Consider the following 27,783-nt stretch of genomic DNA (forward strand, 5'->3'; position numbering starts at 1 on the left):
CAACACCTCCCTCAGGTGCAAGGCATTTCCTTAGTAATTGGCGAGGAGAGAATGGATAATAAGCAGTACAAATTATGTGTGGCTCCTGCTCTTTCCATCCATGTAGACTTATACTGAAAATATACTATATACAGTATATATAATACATTTTCCATGTGATAGCCAGAATGACCTGTTCACTACATGTCCCTGTCTCTGAAAATAAATATGATGGTCAAATGAACCAGTCTGGTAGCATGTTTCCTCTGCAATAATTATTTCATTATTTAATTTCAACGTGTTCTCATTTGAATGACCCTACTGCATTACCAAGAATAAATTACACTGGGAATATGTAGATTGAAATGCAAGCATGGCTGAAATAATTGGAAATGTATAATCATGTCAATTATGCTTTATGTCAATTTCTGGTGGAAATACAGTAGGGACGGATGACTAATATCTTAACTACATGATGTCATGGTTTTCAGCAAACTGCAGTCCCGAGCATCGGTCTCCAGTGGCTTGATGCTAGTGACATCTAGTGGCTGACAGAGACATTGTCCTCATAGTGAGAAAGAAACAGCCTGAAACACCCAAGTAACTCCAGGGCATAGTGTAGATGTCCCATACCAAATCAACCCATATAACCCCTATGCCCCCTATACACTAGTGTATATCTCAGAGAAGTGGATAGGTGTACACAATATAGGAACAATTCCAACTGGCTAGTGGTGCTATTACTATGTTATATCTATTTATAAACTGTGTGGGTCGAGCCCTGAATGCTGATTGGCTGACAGCTGTGGTATATCTGACTGTATACCACGGGTATGACAAAACAATTTTATTTACTGCTCTAATTACATTGGTAACCAGTTTATAATAGCAATAAGGCACCTCGGGGGTTTGTGATATATGGCCAATATACCACGGCTAAGGGCTGTGTCCAGGCACTCTGCATAAGAACAGCCCTTAGCCGTGGTATATTGACCATATACCACACCTCCTCGGGACTTATTGATTAAAGGGGTAGGGGCTAATAGCAGTTGAGTCATTATCCCAAGTCAAGCCCATAGACTCTGAGGGAAGGAGATAGGGCCGAGCAATATAGCTTGTCATTTAAGGTGGCACTATTACCATATTGGTTACATATTACATCATATAGTTCCTCTCTAGGTTTCTTCCTAGGTTCTGGTCTTTCTAGGGAGTTTTTCCTAGTCACCGTGCTTCTACATCTTCTACATCTGTTTGGGGTTTTAGGCTGGGTTTCTGTACAGCACTTTGTGACATCGGCTGATGTAGAAAGGGCTTTATAAATCAGATTTCTTAAAGAGGAAGTAAACTACAGGTTCAATTTGGAATAGAGCGATAGGATACTCAGTAGATGACAACGTTTGGAGGGTTGCAGATAGAAATCAAACTTCTAAAGGGTTTGAATTGCTCCATGGCATTGTACATGAATAGTATCAGACTAGTGTCTGACTGTGATATGTGGTTGTCCCACCTAACTATCTTGAAACACTATCTGTAAATTGCTCTGGGTGAGAGCGTCTGTTGAATGACTCAACTATACAAATGTACTAGACTAGTGAGTGACTAACACTAGCAGCCACACGGTAGCGATATATCATTCAAGATAAACGGTAGTACTGTTGTGTGATCATGCATAGAATTATACAGAACCAAAATGTTTAGGTTGAAAGAAAATATACACAGGGACACCATTTCATTATAAATCTGTAAAAACGAGTTTTATTAATGGCAAAATACATGAAAATGACAAATATGGAAACTGCCTCCTTTATAAAAACGACTGTTATTACTGTATTTATGACAATAAATATAGACTGCACCATGTACAGCAGATGATCAAAACAAGATAAATGTATGACTATCCAATGAGTGCAGTAAGCTTTTCTACCACGAATGCGTATTATTATTCCAATATTTTGTCTCAACAAGATAGTACAAAATAAGATATTATTCTGACCCTGATTCTTAAAAAAAAAAAAAAAAATCAGATAACATATTTTTTTTCAAGAACAATCTTTAAAGATGGAATCCGTAGTGGGGAAACGGCGCCACTGTCGTTGCTTTTGTTTTGTTGACGAAGCAGAGCGGCGAGCGTCGCACAGCGTGGTAAAAGAACATGCAGTACATATTCCACCGTTCTAGCGCGCGTCCAACTATGTACCGAGTGAAGAAAAGAAAGTGATTATTGTTTGCAGTGACTTCTTTATTGTTATAATATCGCAAACGGACGTGGCTGTTTCACCATTAAGGATTCCAACTTAGCATTAAATAAAAAATAATCACAGCCATTAACAATGATATTTCAAGCCACAATCTTTACAGAAATTGCACTTCAAAATACTGGTCAGAGTGAGTAGATTTATAGTACTTTTCTATTTGATCGTACCTGTGTAGGATCTTAATTTGACCACTCTTTTTGTTGCTGAGAATTTTCCTGCACCACAGGAAATGCAGATGAGCTTTGTGATTTACATGAATTCACTGAAAACCCACATTAATACACGGTTATATTAACGGTATTGCACTTTTCTTGTAGCCTATTTTTGGCCAGCTAATAGCCTAACCACCGATCAAGCAACATTATGGTGTAAACGTTCAAATCCTGGTGCTGGAGGATTATTTATCTGAGACAATATAGGTCAAATGAAGATCCTACATCTGTAGATCATACAGTATTAACACAGCAAGGCTAGTATAATGTATTAATTAGAGTTATCAAAGGTGTCGACGTGGGGAGAGTTGAACTAAATAAAATCTGTATCATCTACATTTCATTCCAGGTCTCACAGAGGATAGTACAGAATTGCATAAGAGCACATCAATAATAAATTAACATCAATGACATCAAACAAAAGAAGAGGGTAAAAAAAGATTACAAAACATATACTGCATATTCAACATACAGTTGAAGTCGGATGTTTACATACACTTAGGTTGGAGTCATTAAAACTCGTTTTTCAACCACTCCACAAACTTCTTGTTAACAAACTATAGTTTTGGCAAGTCAGTTAGGACATCTACTTTGTGCATGACACAAGTCATTTTTCCAACAACTGTTTACAGACAGATTATTTCACTTATAATTCACTGTATCACAATTCCAGTGGGTCAGAAGTTTAAATACACTAAGTTGACTGTGCCTTTAAACAGCTTGGGAAATCCCAGAAAATTATGTCATGGCTTTAGAAGCTTCTCATAGGATGATTGACATCATTTGAGTCACTTGGAGGTGTACCTGTGGATGTATTTCAAGGCCTACCTTCAAACTCAGTGCCTCTTTACTTGACATCATGGGAAAATCAAAAGAAATCAGCCAAGACCTCAGAAAAATAATTGTAGACCTCCACAAGCCTGGCTCATCCTTGGGAGCAATTTCCAAATGCCTGAAGGTACCATGTTCATCTGTACAAACAATAGTATGCAAGTATCAACACCATGGGACCACGCAGCCGTCACACCTCTCAGGAAGGAGACGCGTTCTTTCTCCTAGAGATGAACGTGCTTTGGTGAGAAAAGTGCAAATCAATCCCAGAACAACAGCAAAGGACTTTGTGAAGATGCTAGAAGAAACAGGTACAAAAGTATCTATATCCACAGTAAAACGAGTCCTATATAAACATAACCTGAAAGGCCGATCAGCAAGGAAGAAGCCACTGCTCCAAAACCGTCAAAAAAAAGACAGACTACGGTTTGCAACTGCACATGGGGACAAAGATCGTACTTTTTGGAGAAATGTCCTCTGGTCTGATGAAACAAAAAATTTAACTGTTTGGCCATAATGACCATTGTTACGTTTGGAGGAAAAAGGGGGAGGCTTGCAAGCCGAAGAACACCATCACAACCGTGAAGCACAGGGGTGGCAGCATCATGTTGTGGGGGTGCTTTGCTGCAGGAGGGACTGGTGCACTTCACAAAATAGATGGCATCATGAGGGAGGATAATTATGTGGATATATTGAAGCAACATCTCAAGACATCAGTCAGGAAGTTAAATCATGGTCGCAAATGGGTCTTCCAAATGGACAATGACCCCAAGCATACTTCCAAAGTTGGGGCAAAATGGCTTAAGGACAACAAAGTCAAGGTATTGGAGTGGCCATCACAAAGCGCTGACCTCAATCCCATAGAAAATTTGTGGGCAGAACTGAAAAAGTGTGTGCGAGCATGGAGGCCTACAAACCCGACTCAGTTTCACCAGCTCTGTCAGGAGGAATGGGCCAAAATTCACACTAACTTATTGTGGGAAGCTTGTGGAAGGCTACCCAAAACATTTGACCCAAGTTAAACAAGTTAAAGGCAATGCTTCCAAATACTAATTGACTGTAAGTAAACTTCTGACCCACTGGGAATGTGATGAAAGAAATAAAAGCTGAAATAAATCATTCTCTCTACTATTATTCTGACATTTCACATTCTTAAAATAAAGTGGTGATCCTAACTGACCTAAGACAGGGAATTTTTACTAGGATTAAATGTCAGGAATTGTGAAAAACTGAGTTTAAATGTATTTGGCTATGGTGTATGTAAACTTCCGACTTCAACTGTATCTATATATCATTCATATAATTACATAATATAATTACACATTATAGTCAGAAGCCGTACGCTCCTGAGTGCTCTACTTGGATTCCTTCCGTCTTCTTCAGTCTCAAAACCAGAACTGCTTTTTGCTCTGAGACCATGTCTGTGTCTGATATGGCACTGTATCCCCTATGTAGGAAAAACGCTGCCATATCAGATGTACCCAAGACCAGTCTGTTGCACTGTTCCCTAAAGGTGCTCCTTCCTATCAGAGTTTAGTCTGGAAAGAAGATGGCATCTTTTGGCATTGGTTAGTCACTGGAAAAACACTTCCTCCTCTAACGTGTGTATCTGCATCTCTTTCTGTGTGTGTGGTTCCCTTGGACAAAGTGCTCATTCGGACGCCTGTAGTGTGTGAGGTGCCTCCTAGCTCTGTCCCAGTGAACAGTAGTTTAGTTTCTTCCCTTTGACTCAAACTCCCATGATTCTCGGGTCTCATGGAGCACACCTGTACATGGGCCGTACCTGCCTTGTCTGGGAGAGGTCCTGACAGTCTGCCCCCGGCCTCTCCCTCTCCTACCCTGTTGTCCTGGTAGCTGGTGTGCATGCTTGTGCTAGGCCCAGCAGCCTCTTTCAGAGGGTTTTGATGGTGCTTCAGCGATGAAGGCCTACTAAGTGCCCCTTCTTCCAGTCCAGCTCCCCTGGTCCTGGAGTGGTCCATCTCTGCTGGGGTAGGGGTATTCTGGGCTGTCATCAGCCGGTCCATTCCTGTTAAGGTAGAAGTGTGCTGGGATGACCTGGACCAGTCTATTCCTGCTTGCGTAGGGGTGTTCTGGGCTGCCATGGATCGGTTCATCTTTGCCGGGGTAGGGGTGTTCTGTGATGCCTCAGGGCTAGTCACCAGGCTGTAGTGACGACTGTTCCTGGGCTGTACCATGTGGATCCCCCCAATGGGGATCATCAGGTTGGGGGTCCTGGCTAGCTGCTGAGAGTGGAGAGGCAGGTGGCTGAGGACACCACCGTGGCCCCCTCGGGATGGTCTAGTCCTGGGGGACAGGAGAGGGAGACGCACCTCGTCGTCCTCCTGAACAGAGTAGCTCTTCAGCTGGGTAGGGATGAGGGGAGTAAGGGTGTAAAGGTTAGAACCACAACGCAACCAAACCACAACGTCAACACGACTTGTGAAGAAACATACCATGTTTATATCAGGTGAGTTGACTGAGACATTGACACACATTTAGAGGCTGATGGCACAGTCCTTGTGGTTACAATCTCAGACATCTAATGATAGGCGTGTGTCTCGTTTTATCACAGACTGCCCAGAACAAACACATTTGCGTCTATTTGGGAACCATCTGTCATTATTTTCAGGTTTTGTGTTGTTGGTTAGAATCATATAAAAGTAGAGCGTTACCCTTCCTTCCTTTTCCTGTATGACTTTAAAATAACCCTGAATGTACCACGCTACGTATCTATATTTGTTTTGGATGTTTATTTTACTTGTATTTTGCTGTTTAGCCCTCACAGGAACTGCTTTGTGTGTAGAAAAGGGTTTATTTAATCTCTGAACCCAACCGGCTAACCAAATAGAGACAGATCACGTCGCAGGTGAGTGAGTAGCACTGTGGTTATCAAACCAATCCGTCCCCACGTTATAGACATAAAATTCAATTATGCAACAAAAATACAAGAGAGCCAAGCAGTCTTCCACAGGTCGGACACAAAGTGTGTCTGTGTTGTGTTCTAGGGGTGACAGAGAGAGACTGAAATACTCACCAGCCTTGCCTTGGAGCTTGTAGCCGTAGCAGGTCTGTCCCTGTGGGGATTTGAAGATGGGTCTCTGGGCAGACAGGCTCTGTGTTGAACAGGGAGGGTGGCCTGAGGGGCAGGGGAGCCACCGCTGGGGGACTTGGGCCTGATAGGCGAGAGGCCTCTTAGGGGGGACGGATGTCTCTCTAATGAGGGGGAGACATGACAACCTAGCAGGGACAGAGAGGAGGATGGGGAGGGGTGGGAGGGGGCAGGGGATAGGTTATGCCTAGGAGACAGGGATGAGAGTGGTGGAGGGGAGGGATGGCAGGGGACAGGGGAGAGGTAACGCTTGGGGGAAGGGCATCGGAGAGGGGACAGGTCCGCTCTAGGGGATAGGGAGTGAGCAGGAGAAAGCTGATGGGTTAGGGATAGGGATGGAGACAGTTCTGGAGTTGGTGATGGACAGTGCAATGGGGAGCAGTGACCACAGGGGTCCAGGTGCCTCCTCCGAGAGAATAAAGCGCTCTTCTTGCTGTGGGAACCAGCAGTGTAACAGAGACTTGGCTCCTGGGGATTCAGCCTCTGAGGCTGGCTACCCTGGCTTGACCCAGATGGTCTGGTCCTGTCCCGGTCTGGTGTGGTTCTGTTCTGGTCTGGGGGTTTGGTTGGCTTCAGGTGGCTTGTTGAGGTGGTGGAAGGGTCTTCATGGGACCAGGACTCCACTTCACCATCATCTTCTTCATCATCATACTCGTTGTCATCGTCGTCTGCTTCAGTTTCGCTGATGTCAGAGTACCGGTGCTCGTCCTGTCCTGTCTCTGGCCAGACTGAGCAGTCTGGGGGGGATCATTGTAAGAATTAGGCAACATAACAAAGTATTATTGGATATTTTTAATGTAGACACAGCAACATTACATCATCTGACCTTCTTCAGCCTCAGAACCAGTCATTGGCCCGTCATGGCACTTCTTCCCATGGGCCTTGGACTTCATGTGTTTGGTGAGGTTCCCTGGAACAACAGAGAACCATTACATTGCCATCATGAGACATCCCTAACAACACACTGGATGAACAGAGATGTCAACTCCGAGCAGGTCAACAGTACACTTTTCCTTCAAAATCTATTTTATAAGAGAGGCCTTGTCCCAATAAGGCAGCCATTTCAGTACCTATCCACCTATCCATACCCACTAGAGAGTCACAGTCCTGTGACTATCTATAACCTCAGTAAGGCAGCAATCCTGTGTCCATCCATAGCTCACCTTTGGTTTTGAAGGCAAAGTTGCAGTGCTTGCAGACGTAGGGTCGTGAGTCGGTGTGCAGGCGGATGTGTTTACGCAGCATACTAGGCTTCTTACAGCGGATGCCACACTCCTCACACACATATCTGCCCCTGCCTCGACCCCTCACGTACACATACTCCTCACTAGACCTGTAGCTGACGGACGAGAGAGAGAGAATTTTACTTCTATTTTAGTGTTGTTTTATTATGTATAGTTAATGCTACCACCATAAACCTTGTGAATTGATGCTAGTGTTCTTTCAATAACATCTAGGAATGGAGAGGAACCTGAGTGAACAGAGTACCCAAAGTTTAGATATTTGGATCTGAATCCCGGGTCAAATTTTCAGTGGTGAGTTAATTTCCACCCCTGATGAAAACCACAGTCCATATGGCTGCACTAAAAGCATTGGTTCTATATACTGTATATAGCACCTGCAAGCTGCTATAATGTTTATATTTATTGCTGTATCTGTTTGGCACACACCCTTCTTACACAGTGAACTCACACTCTGGCAGTTGGTTAGGGGGTCCACCCCTGTGTGTGTGTGTGTGTGTGTGTGTGTGCTTTTGGGGTGGAGGGTGTTCTGGTTTGGGGTTATAAAAGCCCCTCTGTGTGATGCTGAAGTGGGTGCCCTGCAGTGGGACTCTAACCCCCATCACCACCCTCTCACACCACCACCACCCAGCCCCAGTCCTAACACAGAGAGCCTGCAACATCAGCTGGGGTTTGGAACAGCCAGCCAATAAAAACACACCAGAGAGGGAGGAAACCCTGGGCTCAGACCAGCTGCTCCAAATAAACAGAAAACAAAAACGTCTTTCTATTAATATGATCGGTAATTACAATAATAGCTAACATGCTTAATTTTCTCAACTTAATCACTGTTTGGTGCCTTAAAAGCAATGTTTTGACTAAATGAATGAGACAGGTGTTGCGAGGTCCTTACAGGGGTTCAATGTAGAACTTTCATGGACCCATATCAGGTGTGTGTGTGTGTGTGTGTGTGTGTGTGTGTGTGCGTGTGTGTGTGTGTGTGTCGATTGTTGCATTGTTACAGTGTTACATAGGCCATCATGGTGAATAAGAATTTGTTCTAAACTGACTTGCCTAGTTAAATATAGGTTAAATAAAACAATTTAAAAAATGGAGCAGGTCTTTTCTTAAAAGCTCCTTAAATACCAGCCCCTCATATCACGCTTGGACAGCCTAAGATACAAATGCAAGTTGGTGGCATTGAAACTTGGCAGTCTTGGCCATGTACATAGGCTCAGATTAGGTAGGCCTGACTAAGAGTAGCCAAAACAACTGGCTAGGTACTGCTCTGTTTCAGCCGTTATGGGCAGCCTAGCTATGTGGAGGAGAAGGTACTGCTCTGTTTCAGCCGTTATGAGCAGGCTAGCTGTGTGCAGTGGCGTAAAATACTTAAGTAAAACTACATTAAAGTACTACTTATGTCGTTTTTTGGGATATCTGTACTTTACTATTCATTTTTTTGACTACTTTTACTTTTAATTCACTACACTCCTAAAAATATTTTTTTACTTTTTACTCCATACATTTCCCTGGCACCCAAAAATACTTGTTACATTTTGAATGCTTAGCAGGACAGGAAAATGGTCCAATTCACACCTATCAAGAGAACATCCCTCGTAATCCCTACTGCCTCTGATCTGGAGGACTCACTAAACATACATGCTTCCTTGATAAATTATGTCTGAGTGTTGGAGTGTGGCCCTGGCTATCCGTGAATTCAAACAACAAGAAAATGGTGCCGTCTGGTTTGCTTAAATAAGGTATTTGAAATTATTTATGCTTTTCCTTTTTTATACTTAAGTATATTTGAGCAATTACATTAACTTTTGATACTTAAGCATATTTAAAACCATATACTTTTAGACTTTTACTCAAGTAGTATTTTACTGGGTGACTTTCACTTTTACTTGAGTCATTTTCTATTAAGGCATCTTTACTTTTACTCAAGTATGACAATTGGGTACTTTTTCCACCACTGGCTGTGTGGAGAAGGTACTGCTCTGTGTCAGCAGTTATGGGCAGGCTAGCTGTGTGGAGGAGAAGGTACCACTCTGTTTCAGCCGTTATGGGCAGGCTAGCTGTGTGGAGGAGAAGGTACTGCTCTGTTTCAGCCGTTATGGGCAGGCTAGCTGTGTGGAGGAGAAGGTACCACTCTGTTTCAGCCGTTATGGGCAGGCTAGCTGTGTGGAGGAGAAGGTACCACTCTGTTTCAGCCGTTATGGGCAGGCTAGCTGTGTGGAGGAGAAGGTACTGCTCTGTTTCAGCCGTTATGGGCAGGCTAGCTGTGTGGAGAAGGTACCACTCTGTTTCAGCCGTTATGGGCAGGCTAGCTGTGTGGAGGAGAAGGTACCACTCTGTTTCAGCCGTTATGGGCATCTGTTTGAATTATGTTTGAATCTTTTATGATGTAATGTGATTCAAATAAAGTATTTAAAATGTGTGTGTGTGTGTGTGTGTGTGTGTGTGTGTGTGTGTACATGCCCACTGACAAAAAGTCCCACATGCCGAACTGATATACAGCATGTAGGCATATTGATGGCCACCAACCCACGCAATTCATAGTTTACTCTGACAGCCATTCACAGATCCTGCCCCTAGCTTTATCTTCAGAGAGACAGCCTACACTAAATCTTCCCTCACTCAGCCTTCACTCCCCCGTAATGTAGCCATACTGAAAGGTCATTGTTTGACTTCCTCTCGTTCACTGCTTTGTCTTATCATCCCGCACACACACACAACGGCCCAAACAGATGGAATTGGCGGACTCAGAGCTCCACACAGCACAGCAGGGAAGAGAGATGAGTCATTCCCAGGTAGCACATTGGGCTTATTGGAAGTTGTGGGAATGTATGTTTTTGGTTTCACATTGGTTGTGGGAACAAAGCCATACATTTCCTGACCGGTAAAACGGAACAATTTTTTTAAGTTCTGAGAACAGAAGTGGACATTTAGCCTATTCTGAGAATGTTTTACTCTGTTTCCTTGAAAGATTTCTTGGGAGTTTTTATTAACACTCTGAGAACGGAAATTATAGGTTATTTGGAGTTTTTTTTATAACTTCCTGAATCTGTGGCCAATTATTGGGCGCGGCCAACACACCTGAACACACTTAACAAGATAGAGGATAGAGAGTGTTTTGTTGATGCTGAGAACGGACTGTATACATTTTTAAATAACATTAATAGAACATTCACTGAATGTTACAAAAGTTTTCTTGTGGTTTTTAAAGAAAGTTTTCTTAACATTCTGAACAGGGGCGTCATGCACCCATTATTTAAAAGGGGGCGCGAAGTACATGAGGATGGAGGGGAGGTGGTCCAGTGGACGGCTCCGTAAGTCAGAGAATTTAACATTTTTCAAACACCTTTACAGCCTTTTCCTGCAATCTAGAGGCATAATCATTATGCCTTATTCTAGCTCACAAATGTCTCTTTTTCTGTATAGGTTATCTAAGCATACCTCTTGACAATTTTAGTATTTGTTTGCCAGCAGGGATGCCAGCTAATGGCCCTGCTACACAATAGCCATCGGGCGTCTGGCATTGCCATCAGCCATCGAGGAAATGCTTCCTTTAAAATCAATAAAAGCTGCTATACTGCATCCAATTCTCAATGGTTCAATTCTCGAAGGCTGACGCATGCGTTCATTCCATCTTGTGAATTGAAGTAATGAGAAATAAAGTTTATTTTGGTTGCATATGGCCTTGACTATACACCACTGGTTATTGTACTAAGGTGTATGAAGTCAAGAAGCTACTAGCTAGCAGAAACTCTAGCTAACTAGCTACATTGAGTATGTTCACAATGTAAACAAAAGCAACTTGTGTAATTAGAGGATCATTTAGTACAAGCACTAGCAACAATTGAATGAGTACTTGTGAAAAACTGGACCAAAGCTATTGTACTTATGCATAAATAATGAATATGGTACAGTGGGGACAATAGAATAAAGACGCGCTTCCCCTCTGCTCCTCACAGTTCTCAAAACAACGCGCTCTGTGTAGCAAGTAGAACGTCACATTGACACAACACTGATGGCAAAGCAACGCAACGCTTATAGTGGAGCTGAGGTGTAAGATAGTTAGACAAGCTACTCTAACTTGATTGACAGCCTGAAATGGCTTGGTAGCTAGTTATGAGTTTGGGAGATTGGGAACCTATTTAGCTGACTAGTTAAAGCCAACTTCATAAAATTGCTAGGTGGCTGTATTACAGTTTTATTTATTAATCAAGAAGGAATCAATAGGCGACATATCTTGGGGGGGGGGGTACTCTTTGCCTGGTCCAGTCAGTGTGCCCCCTCTGCAAAATACCGCTGACAGATGTTTTTATAAATTATTATGATAAAAACGTGGGCTTGTAGGTCTAAGCCCTTAGATCGCAATATCTACTAAGCTAATGTTTCGAATTGTTTTAGGATGGTCATAAAATGGATCATTTAGCTATTTGATTTGGAATTTTAGGACCCCTGTTGATATATTAGTTAGCCCAAACGGTTTGGTCCGGACAGTTGCTTTTGTGAGAAGACATCTTTGAAATTAGGATGTCTGCATCAGAGAGTTCAGACGACTGCCGTAAAGCTTGCGGATGTCGTAGAGCAAAACAAACAACACTGTCGTGTTCATGAGAGTCTCCTCTTTCATCTCATTAGTTTGTAGCTCTAACGGTTCGGGTTCTACAGACGATTTGGTGACCATTTTCTTGTCCGGATCCTCTCAACTGTAGAAAAACAGCTTTTAAAAGCCCCATGTTATGAAGTAGGTAGAAACTTTATATCGGCGGAAAGAGGGGATTGAGCTGCAGCCACTGCAAGAAACTGTAAGTCTCTAGCATAAACACACAGGTAGCTATTGAAAATGACATCGCGGTGTGACGCACGGGTGCGTCAATCGACTCTAAGGAGTTTTAATTTAACAACTGAAAAAATGAAAAACAGGACAATGCTGACGGGGCGCTTGCCCTTGTGCCCCGCATGGGAAGCTTTTCTGAGACGTTTAAATAACATTCTTAGAATGTTCTCTGAACATTACTAAAGTTTACTTGTAGTTTTTATGGAAAGTTTTCTTAATGTTCTCGGAACAACTTGAGAACATGACTTTAAATAAAACCATGAGGAAACCTGTAGGAAACATTATGTCGAATTACTGAAATTCCCACAGAAGAACGTTGTTTCTTAACGTTCTCTGAACTATTTGAGAACTTCCCAATGTCAAACCAGTAGGAAAACGTTCCTAGAACATTACCAAGATTGAAATTGAATGTAACCATGTTTGAATGTTTAGGAAACGTTCTGTTAAATTAATGAAATACCAAGAAAAATAAAGACATTTTTTGTCAAGTTCCTTAAATGTGCTGGGAATGTTCCCAAGCCAAGCAACTATTCTGCACTATTCCCAGAAGGTCATGGGAAGGTTGTATGCAAAATAACTATTGGACAAACACACTCTCACCAAGCTCTAAGAAACATATTGTTCTCAGAACGTTATGCGCTAGCTGGGTTGTGACTGATGAGAAGAAGGCTGTGAACCTGAGTCACGACAACAACAACAGGTTCCCAGCAGTACTCAGAGAGATGCAGAGGAACACACAGATGGCACCTCAGTAGCACATGCACAGATAAGATGGAGGAGACCAAGCGTTCTCATAGCAATGTAATTCAATCTAGCTGTGTGGATTACTGTAAATGAAGACAGATGAATCAGAGCGCTCTCTCCTATCTGACACATCCTACATAAGTCCCATTACTAGAGAAGCAGAGTTAGTATCAAACACCTTCCACTCTCTCCTCTGAAAATAGTGCCCCTCTTGTCCTCTGTCTACAAATAGATACACATAAACCCAGATGCACAGAGAAATCATGTAAATAGACTCAAGGTTCTCATTCATTCAATCAATCCCCATCTAAAATGGGAATGAAATCGGGAATGAAATTGGCCACTATTTCCCTCTACAGCTGAATGACCAGAACCATTGACTGTGTTGGGTGTAACTGAGCTTCTACATAGGGTACAGTAGAGGAAGCTGGGTAGTTGTTGGTCATTTCCTGGCAAGGGCCACTCAACAGACGGCCTCTGTTGGTGTAGTCAGACAGACAACCCTTAGCCCCTCATGTCCTGCAGAGGGGAACGACAACATTTCACAGCTCTCCATACACAACACAGAGACCAAATACCCTCACTGTCTATGACAAGTAGCTTACAGTACCATGCCCTGTACTGTATAGAGCAAAACTTGTAAGGCTGAGTGTAGTTTCTCATGTCTTTATGAATGTAAAGCCAATAATGCTTTGCATCTTTAAATGTGTAAGTGTTATTTCAAATGTAAAATGTAAAATGTAATCAGTCATAGCCTACTCACCCTCCCTCACAGATCCAGATTCGAGGTGGAGGTTCTCTACATTTGCTGGTTGACTGGGTCTCTGCTTCTTTTTCCTCCTCTTCCTTCTCTTCCTCCTCTTCCTCCTCCTCTCGTTCCTTCTTTAGCTCCTTGTCCTCTGCGGACTGCTCTTGCTCTGTTGTCTCGACACGGTGGCTGTCGCCGGGCAGAGTGGCATGTACCTACACTCGAGAGAGACATGCAGGGCAAATTCACCAACCCTGCTCCAGCAAGATCAGGCCAAGGAGACAGGGATGGGGGGGAATTCATCATAACTTATGTGTTTCAGTACTTATCTAAATTATACTGTAGCATTACAATTTACAATATAGGCCTACACGCTTGAAATGAGAAATAAGGCCAAACTGTATTGGGTGTATTGGGTCATATACAAAATAAAGTAAAAAAACTACAGCACATAGTACAGTATGGGACAAGGCTAAATAAATACATACAGTACTGCAAATTTCACATTGACCATTCTATGAGGAGGCCTCCAGTAAAGTCTCTTTACCTCAGAATGGCATGGCGTCTTCATGTCGGTGGGCTCTGGTGGGGTCTCTGCCGGGGTGGATGACATGGGAGACATGGTGTAGATGGTGGGGCAGACCCTCTGCTTGCAGTCCAACAGGGACAGGGCTGTCTTGCTGGAGAGGCCTGGAGGGTTGGGGTCATACTCGCTGGTAGACCAAGAGGAGTAAACTGAGGGCTGGTGATCAGTCGAGGTGGAAGGATTTGGCTTGACGTAGTTCAGATAACACCAGCTGTGAGAGGTGGTGGACTGGAGGGTCGGATATGAAGGTCTTTCTTGACTTATTGGAGTACACACCTTAGGTAAACATGTTGGAATCTCAACCTTTTCTTCTTTTGTGGATGTTTCTGTGATTACGTTTCCTACACAACTCTCCTCATCTTCCCCCTCCTTCACTCGTTTCTGCTGCTGTTTGGACTCAGGGCTGAAATCGACACTGTTTGAAGGGGATAACAATCGCTTGTTGCTCCCTGAGCCTGAAGATCTACAGCCCTCGTCAGACCACAACTGGCTGCCTGAAGGCAGAGGCAAAGCCAAGTGGTTGCCTGGAGGCAGAGCCAACTGGCTGACTGGTAGCAGAGTCTCAGACAACATCTTGCTACTTACAGGCAGAGTCATGACCAGGTGGCTGTTATGTTCAGGCATTGGGGAATTTCTATTGCCACTGTTTAACCCAGAACACACAGGTTCCTGGGACCTAGATGTTGTGGTTTGGGACAGAGTGGTGTATATGGCACTGGCTAGGGTGTTGGTGTCTGCCTGTAGCCGAACTACTGCTACTGCTGGTGATATAGAGGGCCGGAGTAACTCTGGGCTACGTGAGATATTAGGGTGAGGGTGGAGTATCTGCGGAGGATGTGTTACAAACTCTGAATGTCCATCATGACTGTGAATTGAGACTGGTATCTCCAGCTTCAGGCCTGTGGACATTGGAAGGTAGTGGGCCCTAGCTATCCCTAATGGGCACTGGGTGGAGAGGGGGTGGGGAGGGTAGACAGGGCGGAGTTGGGGTTGGGCAGGATGGATGTAGGTGTGGACAGGACGGAGGGAGATAATTACAGGTTTCCCTGAACAGAGAGGTTTTGGGGCTACCCTCTGGAGGGGGTCAGGAGATTCTACAGAGTTCTTTGAGGGTAGGACTTCAGAGCAATGTCCAGTCAACTGAATACTTTGACTCAGTTTCCATTGTGAGGGGGGCTCTTGGCAAAGAGTTTGTACAGGGTTACATGATGTGGGTTCGCCTGACAGAGGGGAACCAGCAGTCGCACTAAGGTATCGAGGACCTGGGCTTAGTCTGGAAGAAGTGCTTGGACTGACAGAGTCAGGACTGGGGCTACAGTGAGAAGGATTGTTCACCTTTAGTGCTGTGTGTTTGGCAGAAATGGAGGAACTGGGGTTCCGCTTTAGTTCTGCAGGTTTGACAGGCTGCTCCTCCTCTGGGTCCTTGACCGCAGTGTGTCTCATGAGGAGACATTTGCGTCTGTCACTCCAGCCGGCCGCGGAGCGCTCAGGGGACAAACTGCTGTAGTCAAAGGACTTGCTTCGCATCTCCAACATCGCCATCAGGACAGACTGCTGCTGTGGGTCGTGAGGTGCTTGCTCTGAGACCGACCGCCGCATCTCCCTTTTGTGAAGATGCAGCCCTGGGACGGTCAACATGTTAGGGGCCCTAGACCTCCTCAACGGTGTCCCAGCCAGGGTCTCCATGTCTCCAGGTCTGATGGACTCCTCGAAGGATGCAGAGCGGCTAGACGCGTGGGATGCACAGCTATCCTGGCTGGGGCTGCGAGGCAGGGAGACGGAGTCAAAGCTGGACATGGACTCCCCTGAAGACTGGGCGGCCTCGGCCAGGCGAATACGTTTCTTCTTCGGGGGCAGCTTCTCGATGGGGACCCCAGACAGGGTGAGGCTCCTCTGTGGCCACTGGAACTCGTCTGTCCTCTCAGTCTGTTTAGGCATTATGGATGCTGTTTCTGACTGTGTCTGAACAGACTCAATAAGATTGGTGTTGGAATCCTCAGTGACGAATATCTCCGGGACTTGAACATTGTGTTGGCGCACCAGTTTGCGAGGTGTTGGTTTGGACGAGTGTTTCTGCGGTTGTTTCTGAGACACATCCTCATGAGATGGAAAACTAAAATGCGCCTCCTCTTTACCTTGACTCTCTGTAAACAAAGGGTCTTGTCTCTCAAATGAACTGGTATGCTGAATCACTGAGAAACATTTCGATGTGTCTCCCCGATCCTGCTCTACCCATGGCCATGAGTTTCTATTGCAGGCTACACTTTTTCTGTCTCTGCCTTGCACCAACGTGGAGAAGGTGGGTATGGATAAAGACACAGGAGAGGATGGATCATCAGATTCAAAACTCTCCTCTTTCCTTCTCTTGCGCATTGCCAAAGCCCCTGGTTTGCTAATCGGATAGTGTATCAACTGTGAACGGTCCAGCTGGCATATTGTTGTATCAAGACTCTCTTGGGGAAGTCGTGCTATACAAAGACTTCTCTTGTGTGCCTTATAACCTTCCCAGTTCTTACATCCAATGCCGCAGGACTCACACTCGTATGGCTCTGGTTGACATTGCTTGTGATCAGGAGGCACGATGGACATATTGTGATTGTAGAGTGTGTTGGAGCTACTGTGTAAACTATGTTCCACTTTAGTGAATTCAGCACCAGGTTGTAGTTCGATAGCAGGCTGGCGTCGTAGCATCCCAGTGCGGCGAGACTGGGTTTCAGACCGTTCATCGAAAGATTGGCTAAGGCGGAAGTTTCGTGGGAAGACGTCAGAGGAGGCATCAGTTGAACTAGCAGCAGAGGGCATAGAAAGGCTTCTCAGAAGAGGAGCCATGGAAGTGGATGACAGGCCTGCCGTTGAATCCACGTGTAGTGACTGGTGATGATGGAACTTCTCACACGGAACTCCCATAGTGATAGAACCACTGCTCTTAAAGCCTGGGTCTCCAGGGTTTTTGGTGCTGTGGTGGACTACCGGCGGCTCTTTCAGAGATAAAGAAACCTTAGAGTTAGACTCATTGCTACTTCTCCTAGGCAGAGAGAACCTCCTGGGCTTAACGCTGTCTATCTTACTTGTGTCCACCACAGCCTCGTTGATGGTGATGAGGTTGGTGATGTGGTCAATGACCTGCTTCTTGGGCACTGTGAACGGGCTGCTCTTCTCCTGCTGTCCCTGGCCTCCAGAAGGCTGCTGGTCCTGATGCCGGGACATCTTCTGGAGGTGGCCCAGATGGCCATATTTCCCCATGATGATCTCTGCGTAGCTTTTGGCACTTGTTGCATTGGGTGGGATGTCCTGCGACTGCTCAGTGCTCTCAGAGCGAGAGAAATAGCCAGACTCTGTGCTACCTCTACTCCCTATACTCGCCATACCCAACGAGGAACTGATCGAGTCAGACGAGCCTAGAGGGCCACGTTTCCCTCGGCATAAACGCATGGCCAGCCTCTTCTTGACGGCGTAGGAGTTGTCCATCCCACTGGACTGCTCTTTAGACCTCTCTGTGTCTTTATGGGTCTTCTCGTTGGCTACACTGTCATGTCTCTCCAAGTTAGAGGAGGCAGCAGACGATGGCTGTCTGGTTTCATCTTCTGACTCTGGCATTGGTTCTTCTAAAGCACTGGGCTCTCCAGAGGCGAGGCCAGCCTTCACCCTGTGGGTATGGGATTTCCGGTGCTTGTAGAGGTTGCTCTTGGTCTTGAAAGAAAAGCCACAAGGAGCACAGGGGTAGGGCCTCTCTCCAGTGTGGGATCGGATGTGTTTCTGCAGGACGCTGGGCTTGGCACAGGCACGGCCGCAGTAAGAACACACATATTTCCCAGGTTTTCCAGGCTTATGCTCCCGTTTCTGCTTCAGGGTGCCCTCCTGGTTCTCCTCTGTGGCAGGAGCCTCTGTAGACTGGGTGGAGGTGGTTGATAAGGAGGGAGTTGCCGGGGTCCCTCCAGACGGGGTCCGAGACACTGTAGTCGGTGTTGCCTCTGCCTTTGCATGCTTACCCTCTTCCGACAGTGGGGTGTCTGAATCAACACTTTGCCTCTGATGACGGAGACGCTTGCGCTCCCTCTTATTAGGCAGTTTGTGGTGTTGTTGATGTTGAGGGCCTCCTTGTTTGGAGCGAGTCTGTTGTGTCGGCAGTTGATTTTTCTGGGAGGAGGGAGATTTGGGAGGCTCAGGGTCTGCGAGAGGCAGAGCAGACTCTCCTGGCTGAGGCTGGTCATGACCTCTGGACTGCTCCCCAGTCGGCAAGTGGCTGCAGCTGTGCAACGCCTCCATAAAACGGAACAAAAACCTCAGGTAGACACCTGGGATCCCTCTGCCTGAGGCAGGCCACACAGGACAAGCCTATTCATTCAACGGACTCTGGGATTGATGTATGATGAGTATTTTGTTGCTTAGTTATATCTGTCTTGTAGTGGATTTCAGGCTGTCTGTACTCATACTTAGTACTTACTCCAGTCAAGCCATTCATTCAATGGATCCTGGGCAACAACTGAATTGTCATGTGGTGATGAGGAAGTCCTTTTCCATCCTGAGCCAAAGAAGCTTCCCATCTCGGACCTCTGTTGGCTCCCAGAGTGAACAACTCTGCCCTCAGTCTCTGAGCCAGTCCCCGTTGTCCGGTATTCAGATACTGGGTTGAACCCGTCCTTGTGTCAGGCCTTCAGGTCTTCAGATCCAGTTTTCAGGACTTTTTTTGGGATGTCTGTGTCCTCTGGTTCACTCCAGAGGACCTGAAAGGAAAAATAAGAAAATATTATATGACTGACAGACCCACCTGAGGGGTAGTCTCTATCTCTCCTTCTTTCTCTTTTTCACACACACAGTGTGCACACATGGACACACACACACCAAATGAAATTACATCATGAAGACAGATGGCAGAAACAGTCTCTCTCCGCCCACTATGATCTAAAAACATTACTGTCGAAGGGAGGGAACGAAACAGCTAAAAAGCAAGGTTTTAATCACTTATTTCATCAAGATGGATGATCAAGTTGGAAACAAAGCTTGGGGTTTGGTCGTATTAAAGGGGCACATTTCTCATAGCGACCAGTTTCACTTCGTCAACAACAACAACAAACATTAGCATGATATAGAAAGTTCTTCAATGCAGAAAGAAGTCTACTTCAAAAGTTAAAAACTGTACACCTAAAATGTAGGTGTTAGCTACCAAACTGTGATTTGGAATCTGGCTACAAAAACATCTAATTTACCTGATTATTTATTATGAAGAAAACGCTCCAAGTCATAGCATCCATTTTCAGATTCTGCAACAAATAGCGCCTTGAATAGTTCCCAATCAGCCGTGTGCATTGCACATTGCTCAAACAAAAGCTACTACGTGTTTCTCAGGGATCACACTCCCAAGACAAGATGACAGATTTTTCCTTTTGATTACCCAACTCATGAGCTTTTGTTGCAGCCAGAAGAGTCAATAGTGTCATTCATCCAGATTCCCCCAAAGTCTCCCAACCCCAGCTGCTAACTCTAGATAAAAAGAATTAGGCCAAATGCAAATGTTGTAGTCTGTAGATAGATACCACCGCAAGATAACACCAACACTTACTTCCTGATGGTGTAGTCTGCAGATAGATACCACCATAAGATAACACCTCTCCTATTGGGAAGTGGGTTACATCATTCAGCTGTGAAAAAAATACACTACCGTCATTTAGTCAAATACTCATCTACAATAACACATTTCATTTCCAATTTCTCCTTATTCTAACTTTACACTGTCAAACAAGCTGACTTCTCTAATGATAGCAATTCACTGAAAGCCCATGAAGTAATATCAATTTCACTAGATAATATGTTCTTTAATAAATATTTACTTTCATACACCTAATGGCTCCAAAACTAAAGGGCTCCAAAACTCTAACTGGTGAAGTTAAAGATTTCTAAACGCCAGGCAGCCAAATACAAACAATCTTCCTCATCTTAGCTTTGTATCATCTCTGTTTCTCATGAGGATAATATACAGTGGCTTGCGAAAGTATTCACGCCCCTTGGCATTTTTCCTATTTTGTTGCCTTACAACCTGGAATTAAAATAGATTTTTTGGGGGGGGTTGTATCATTTGATTTACACAACATGCCTACCACTTTGAAGATGCAAAATATTTTTTGTTGTGAAACAAACAAGAAATAAGACAAAAAGACAGAAAACTTGAATGTGCATAACTATTCACCCCCCCCCCCCCCAAAAAAAAAGTCAATACTTTGTTTAGCCACCATTTTCAGCAATTACAGCTGCAAGTCTCTTGGGGTATGTCTCTATAAACTTGGCACATTTAGCCACTGGGATTTTTGCCCATTCTTAAAGGCAAAACTTCTCCATCTCCTTTAAGTTGGATGGGTTCCACTGGTGTACAGCAATCTTTAAGTCATACCACAGATTCTCAATTGGATTGAGGTCTGGGCTTTGACTATGCCATTACAAGACATTTAAATGTTTCCCTTTAAACCACTCGAGTGTTGCTTTAGCAGTATACTTAGGGTCATTGTCCTGCTGGAAGGTGAACCTCCGTCCAAGTCTCAAATCTCTGGATGACTGAAACAGGTTTTCCTCAATAATGTCCCTGGATTTATATCATATGTTTGGGGAGTTGCCTTTTAGAGAACACCAAACAGGTTCTCTTATTTTTTTCTTTAAGCAATTGCTTTTTTTCTGGCCACTTTTCCATAAAGCCCAGCTCTGTGAAGTGTATGGCTTAAAGTGGTCATATGGACAGATACTCCAATCTCCGCTGTGGAGCTTTGCAGCTCCTTCGGGGTTATCTTTGGTCTCTTTGTTGGATCTCTGATTAATGCCCTCCTTGCCTGGTCTGTGAATTTTGGTGGGCGGCCCTCTTGGCAGGTTTGTTGTGGTGCCATATTTTTTCAATTTTTTGATAATGGATTTAATGGTGCTCCGTGGGATGTTCAAAGTTTCTGATTAAAAAAAATATTATCCAAACCTGATCTGTACTTCTCCACAACTTTGTCCCTGACCTGTTTGTAGAGCTCCTTGGTCTTCATGGTGCCGCTTGCTTTGTGGTGCCCCTTGCTTAGTGGTGTTGCAGACTCTGGAGCCTTTCAGAACAGGTGTATATATACTGAGATCATGTGACAGATCATGTGAAACTTAGATTGCACAAAGGTGGACTTTATTTAACTAATTATGTGACTTGGTTGGACGAGATCTTATTTAGGGGCTTCATAGCAATACTTATGCATGCATCACTTTTCTGTTATTTTTTAAGTCATTTTTTTCATTTCATAATTATGTGACTTCTGAAGGTAATTGGTTGCACCAGATCTTGTTTAGGGGCTTTCCTAGCAAAGGGGGTGAATACATATGCACGCACCACTTTTCCGTTTTTTTTTTTTTTAGATTCTTTTTTTTTCTTGTTGAACTCCCTCTACTTTCTCTGCGCCAACATACTGCACTGTAGCAACAACACGTTCATCCCACACACTAGGTACGTTCCAATATCCACACTACCGTACTACCTAGAATGCATGCCCAATACATTGCTTCTTACTAAGGAGTATGCTAGGATGGTATTTGAACAGAGCCACTGATCAGCTGGTTGCAGCCTGCACCCAAGCTCCTCCGGAAGAGGGCAAAACTACAAGAGGAGCTAGCTGCTGGTCAATGTAAAACAACTGATGACATGTTGCCATTCTTACAGTAGTACTGTAGAACTCTTATATAGTAGCATTTTACTGACGGTATGCTACTGTGATAAACTAAATAATTAATTGTAAAGTTTTTTGGGCCAGTCATTTTAATTCTGTTTCCAAATGCCCTTAGTAATAGAAGACAGTACATCTGTATGGACTGTCAGTGTGTTGGGTGTTTATCTGGCATGTACATCAGTGTCCAGGACAATGTCTAGAGTGCATATCAAGAGTGGATGATGGAATGTAGGTCAGACAGGTACTGTACTGCAGGTGGACTAAGAGACTACAAAACGGTTCATGTGAGGACTATCAAAGAGTAGAGCTTTCTACAGTAAGAGATTCATTTAGACTTTGAGAAAGAGGTGACATTCTTCTGTTAAATCTGGAACAAGTGTGAGCGGTGCAAATTGTCAAACAAGTGGAGTGTGTTCATTGTGTGTATACATTTTGCTCGTTGTCAGGAGGAGGTGTTGGCGTCTCACAGTTATTGCATGGGCTCAGAGAAGCAGGTCATTTTCAAAAAGATGCTTGTTATAGGCAGCAGCAAGCATCCTGATCTACCCGATATTCAGTCTAATATCTCACACAGTCCTTAAACTCCATAACACACAGCCATATCTTTTCTAAGATCTCGTTCAAACACTAGAAATGGCATCTCATTCTCATTGCCAATGAGAGTAAACTGGGTTAGTAGCATTGCCTAGTCTCCTACATTTTCAAATAATATCCCCCCCAATAATTTTTTTGTGACACATAACTGAATTTATTTGAGTTGAAAACGCTTTTTAAAAAATCCAATAAATTTCCCTCCTCTCGTACCAATATGCACCCAGCGGTGGTTGCTATGGCGACGCCCCTAAACCACGCACAGCAGATGGAGGGAAGGAGAGCTAAATATATCTCCCAGCATCCTCGCTGAGAGAGGGAGAGATGGAAAGAGAGAGTGAAAGAAAGATGGAAAGGAAGAGAAAGAGAGAGAAGGATGGAGAGAAAGAGAGAGGGAGAAGGATGGAGAGAAAGAGAGAGGGATGGAGAGCGAGAGAGAGAGAGATGGAGAGAGAGATGCAGAGAGAGAGCGAGAAAGCCAACTGAGATGCCTCTCTCCCACAAAGCGTATCTCTTTGGACAAAAAATGGTACAAATCCAAAAATCAATACCTGGCATTAATCCTAGCTCTACAGACACATATCCCACCAGAAGAGAAACTGAGAATATGATCCAGTTCTTGAGATAACAACGGAGAACTAAGAAACCATTGTAAATACAAAATAGAATATCGAAATCTGAAAATACATTTTGACATCAATGATTTACAAAATAATTAAACAGCAATAACAACACCGTGACACTCTGCGAAATGAAATTAACTTGTCAAAGAACATTTGTTCATTTTATATTTCTTGTCACCAAACAAGTGTTTTACAAATACTCTTTGTTGTGACTTATGTAACAAGAAATGTTTTCCAATAACAACACAAAACATTCCCTCCATTTCTCTCTCCCAGACATAATGTATTATTTCAAGATGATGTCTCTTTTTTCTCTCTGCCAGTTCTCTTTTTTTGTCTTTCTCTTTCTAGCTCTTTCTAGCTCTCCCTCTCTCCCTCTCTCTCTGTTCCTTTGTTACATTATCCCAGGAACACTATTAGCAGGGCATTTAGTCAGAAAGCGCCCGTAGCTTCATCAGCAGTCAGTCAGAGAGACAGGGAAGTAGAGCCCTGGGGGAATCACACGCACAACGCTGACATTCCCAGGGCTGTGTGTCTGTGTGTGCGCCTGCATGCGCGAACGAGCAGGTGTGTGTTTGAGGCCCAGGGGTCTCTGGACACTCTGTCCCTGACAGAGTGCTGGAGCATGGACGGACAAACAACACACATGGAAACCAATCACAGAAACACTACACACACACACACACACACACAGCAATAACCAGGCAATAATCCAGTAAATGAACAATGTGGAATAAAACACAGCTATGAACACTAAATGGTTAGAGAATAGCATTGTCCTTTACCTGGTGGCAGGTGGTTTTCCCTCCACATCTGACAGAAAGAGGGGCTGGGAGACGGAGTGGGAGAGAGAGCGAGCGAGACAGCGAGGAACAGAGCGAGAGAGAGATTGTGAATGAATGAGAGCGAGAGCCCGCTCTGTGACTGTGAGGAGAAGGGTAATCGAGACACCACTCTACTGTACGTGCACTGAGCTGACAAATAGTTAGCTAGCAGAGTATATTACTCGTCTCCTGTCTGTGTCTATGAATGAATGGGGAGGAGGGGACTCTCTCTCTCTTTCTCTCTCTCTCTTTTTCCCTCTCGCCCTCTCTATCCCTCTATCCCTCCCTATTCGTCTCTCTCCGTCTCCCTCAGATAGTAAAAGTGAAGTGGAATATCCTTATTTGGAGGGTGACGTCAGGCCATGTTGTTCTTGGCAGGAATCTCAGGCTCCTCAGCTGGCAGAGAGGGAGAACAGAGAGGAAGGGTGTGTGGTGGTGACTTATATTTTTAAAACACAGTTTCCCCATTCAGTTCTCACTTTCCATAGGCGGGGGAAGCAAGGCAGCAGTTGCCTATTGCTGATGCTGCGTTCTGACAAAAACCTGGAAAAGCTGAAAACACAGGACCCAGGTGGAAAAAGGCTCACAGGGTTCCAATTTTTCAGAGTGGTTCTGGAGAATGTCCACACACACACACACACACACACACACACACACACACACACACACACACACACACACACACACACACAAACCGTTCCCCTCTGCATACTCCTGACAGAGCCAGCTGAACACAGTCCAGGAGATTCAGTGATTCTGACATCACTACTCCTCTCTTTATACCACGAGGAGGGGAGGGAGGGGAGGGGAGGGAGGGAGGGAGGGAGGGATGTTATTTTCCCTTTTTTCCCTTTTCAAGAGGCTGAAAGCTTGCCGACGTGTGGAGTGTTGAGGTAATGCCATCAAGACAATTGGTAGCTAAAGGACGACCACTCACACACACAGACTGGCTGGTTTTGAAAGGAGAGGCAGAGAGGCAGTAGGAGAGTGGAGAGAGAAACAGGAGGCAGCCCTAACCAAGGTCTTCATCCCTCTGCAGCATTAGCAGGCAGTACAGAGAGAGCCCTTGTCAACATCACAGCCATAACGCCAGTGACAGAGCTGCTAGTGTGCGTGTGTTGTGTTTCCTCGCCCTCCACGGGCAGCTGGGCCTTGAATGGGACGGCTATTCGCCATAACGTGATGCCAGCCTCAATCTGCCCCTCAACTGGTCCCTTCAGTTGCCATGTTGATTGGGGTGGGGGGGGGGGGGTGGACTGAATAACAGCACAGAGATACACCCAGCCTGTCTGAGTCTCCCTAGTCCCCACCCTGTCTCTGCTTATCCTCACTGACTCAGACACTCACTGCATTCTTTGTACTGTGCTGTACTGCCTCAGAGCAAGACAGTAAATTCACTAGCGGTTAACTGGGAGAGAAGATGAGGAAGGGGTCAAATAAGAAACACACGCACACACACACACACACACACACACACACACACACACACACACACACATAAGAAACCCACACACAAGGAGAATTAATCCTGTGCAATCACGTTGTGGCTATTTTTACACGTCTGACTGCTTTGAGAGTGTTTGTGAGTTTATATTTAGCTATCCTTAAGCAAAAGCAGTGTTTATATAAGCTCTTACATAAAATACAAGGCTTACTCTCCTGTCTCTCACGGTTGTTGCTGTCTATACCCGTGCTCGAGTTTCCATTGTCCATCATGTCAATCAATTAACTATAGGCCTAATGGTCATCCACTCAATAGGCAGCAGCAGCCGTAGCAGGAGACAACCAGGATAAAAGAGAGATAAACTTCTGCCTGGTAGAGCACACACCACAAGTAGCAGCTCAAAGGCTTATACTATCTCTGTTCCCAATATCCACAGTAGCCCACTGTGTAGAATGAATCAATGTACTGGGCATGCGTACGAAGTGTTACGTTAGTATGGACAGTGGAACGAAGCAACAGTGTATGACCGTCTAATGTCAGCTAGCCAGGCGGCATGTGGTCCGACATGTACAGACACCCACACCCAGACACCCACACCCAAACCCAAACACACCCAAACCCAAACACACCCATACCCAGACCCAAACACACCGAAACCCAGACCCAAACACACCCAAACCCAGACCCAAACCCAGACACCCACACCCAAACCCAGACACACCCAAACCCAGACCCAGACACACCCAAACCCAGACCCAAACACACCCAAACCCAGACCCAAACCCAGACCCAAACACACCCAAACCCAGACCCAAACACACCCACACCCACACCCAGACACAAAACACACCCACACCCAGACACCCACACCCAAACCCAGACCCAAACACACCCAAACCCAGACCCAAACACACCCATACCCAGACACAAACACACCGAAACCCAGACCCAAACACACCCAAACCCAGACCCAAACACACCCATACCCAGACACCCACACCCAAACCCAGACCGAAACACACCCAAACCCAGACCCAAACACACCCAAACCCAGACCCAAACACACCCAAACCCAGACCCAAACACACCCACACCCAGACCCAGACACAAACACACCCAAACCCATACCCAAACACACCCAAACCCATACCCAAACACACCCACACCCAGACACAAACACACCCAAACCCAGACACACCCAAACCCAGACCCAAACACACCCAAACTCAGACCCAAACACACTCAAACCCAGACACACACACCCACACCCAAACCCAGACCCAAACACACTCAAACCCAGACCCAAACGAATGAGCTCACTAACTACAGAACAGAAGAAAGCAGAACCCTAAAGCAGACCCAGTACCACACCCTGCGGTTCTAGTCATCTAGAACGTTCCTTTCACATGATGTAATAATGCACCATCATGAACCATTTAGTAGAGCTACTATGACGATGTTCCACAAGTATCTAACAATAACGATCAAAGTTTATCACATTCAATCTCGGCCAGCAGTTTCTGAACAAAATATACAGTAATGAGTCTTACCACAGGGCCATCAATCCGCAAATAAGGGTCTCTTATAGGAAAGTGTTCTAAATACAATTAGACAGACTGAGAAGTGGACCGTGAAGGGAATCCCAAAGATGACATGAATGGGAGGCGTTGTGTGGTTAGAGAAAGCATGTTGAAAACAGAAAGAGGAACTGCTACTTTCAGAAAGTGTCACTGCACTAGTTATTTCTTGGAACACACGCGCTTCACTTTACCAGGAAGAAGGCGTTATGAGGACGTCAACATTTACATTGGGCATGTCTGCACCTGCCCCTGTCATCACTGGGGAAGTAGAAACAAAGAAGAGATACAGGTGACACTGAAGGTGAAAAGAATTGTGTAGCTGGTCCGCACTCAAAAAGGAGAATGAAGGTTTTCCAGAAGATAGCACACGCACACCAACCCCTAGGAACAGAGTCAGGAGGCTGACTACGCAGTGTTGATAACAACAGTCATACAGAAAGGCAGTGTGTTCTGGCCTTCGTCGATGGGAAGCAGCGTTATATGATGTAACTCAACGTCACTAAAACACACAC

At 44.8% G+C, this 27,783-nt stretch overlaps 1 protein-coding gene across 1 annotated transcript; it reads right to left on the minus strand.

Annotated features, from left to right (window-relative positions):
• Nucleotides 1-1,706: 1,706 nt before the first annotated feature.
• LOC106588641 (transcription factor HIVEP3) lies at nucleotides 1,707-24,597 on the minus strand. Its single transcript, XM_014177818.3, has 7 exons — nucleotides 24,209-24,597; nucleotides 14,495-19,257; nucleotides 13,963-14,162; nucleotides 7,550-7,725; nucleotides 7,213-7,296; nucleotides 6,312-7,123; nucleotides 1,707-5,640 (listed from the first exon to the last, which is right to left on the minus strand). Exons 2-7 carry the CDS (start codon nucleotides 18,797-18,799, stop codon nucleotides 4,804-4,806), a joined length of 6,414 nt encoding a protein of 2,137 aa, XP_014033293.1. The 5' UTR covers nucleotides 18,800-19,257; nucleotides 24,209-24,597; the 3' UTR covers nucleotides 1,707-4,803.
• Nucleotides 24,598-27,783: the final 3,186 nt, after the last annotated feature.

This window comes from Salmo salar, chromosome 27, assembly GCF_965601325.2.
Source record: "Salmo salar chromosome 27, fSalSal1, whole genome shotgun sequence".
NCBI lineage: Eukaryota > Metazoa > Chordata > Actinopteri > Salmoniformes > Salmonidae > Salmo > Salmo salar.

Bases quoted from the DNA above. Each gene is read 5' to 3' on its own strand.
- LOC106588641 (XM_014177818.3), bottom strand. From the start codon at position 18,799: ATGGAGGCGTTGCACAGCTGCAGCCACTTGCCGACTGGGGAGCAGTCC. The intron at 7,726-13,962 runs GTGAGTAGGCTA...CTCGTCCGTCAG, and splicing joins ATCTGGATCTGTGAGGGAGG to CTACAGGTCTAGTGAGGAGT. The intron at 7,124-7,212 runs GTCAGATGATGT...GATCCCCCCCAG, and splicing joins TGGTTCTGAGGCTGAAGAAG to ACTGCTCAGTCTGGCCAGAG.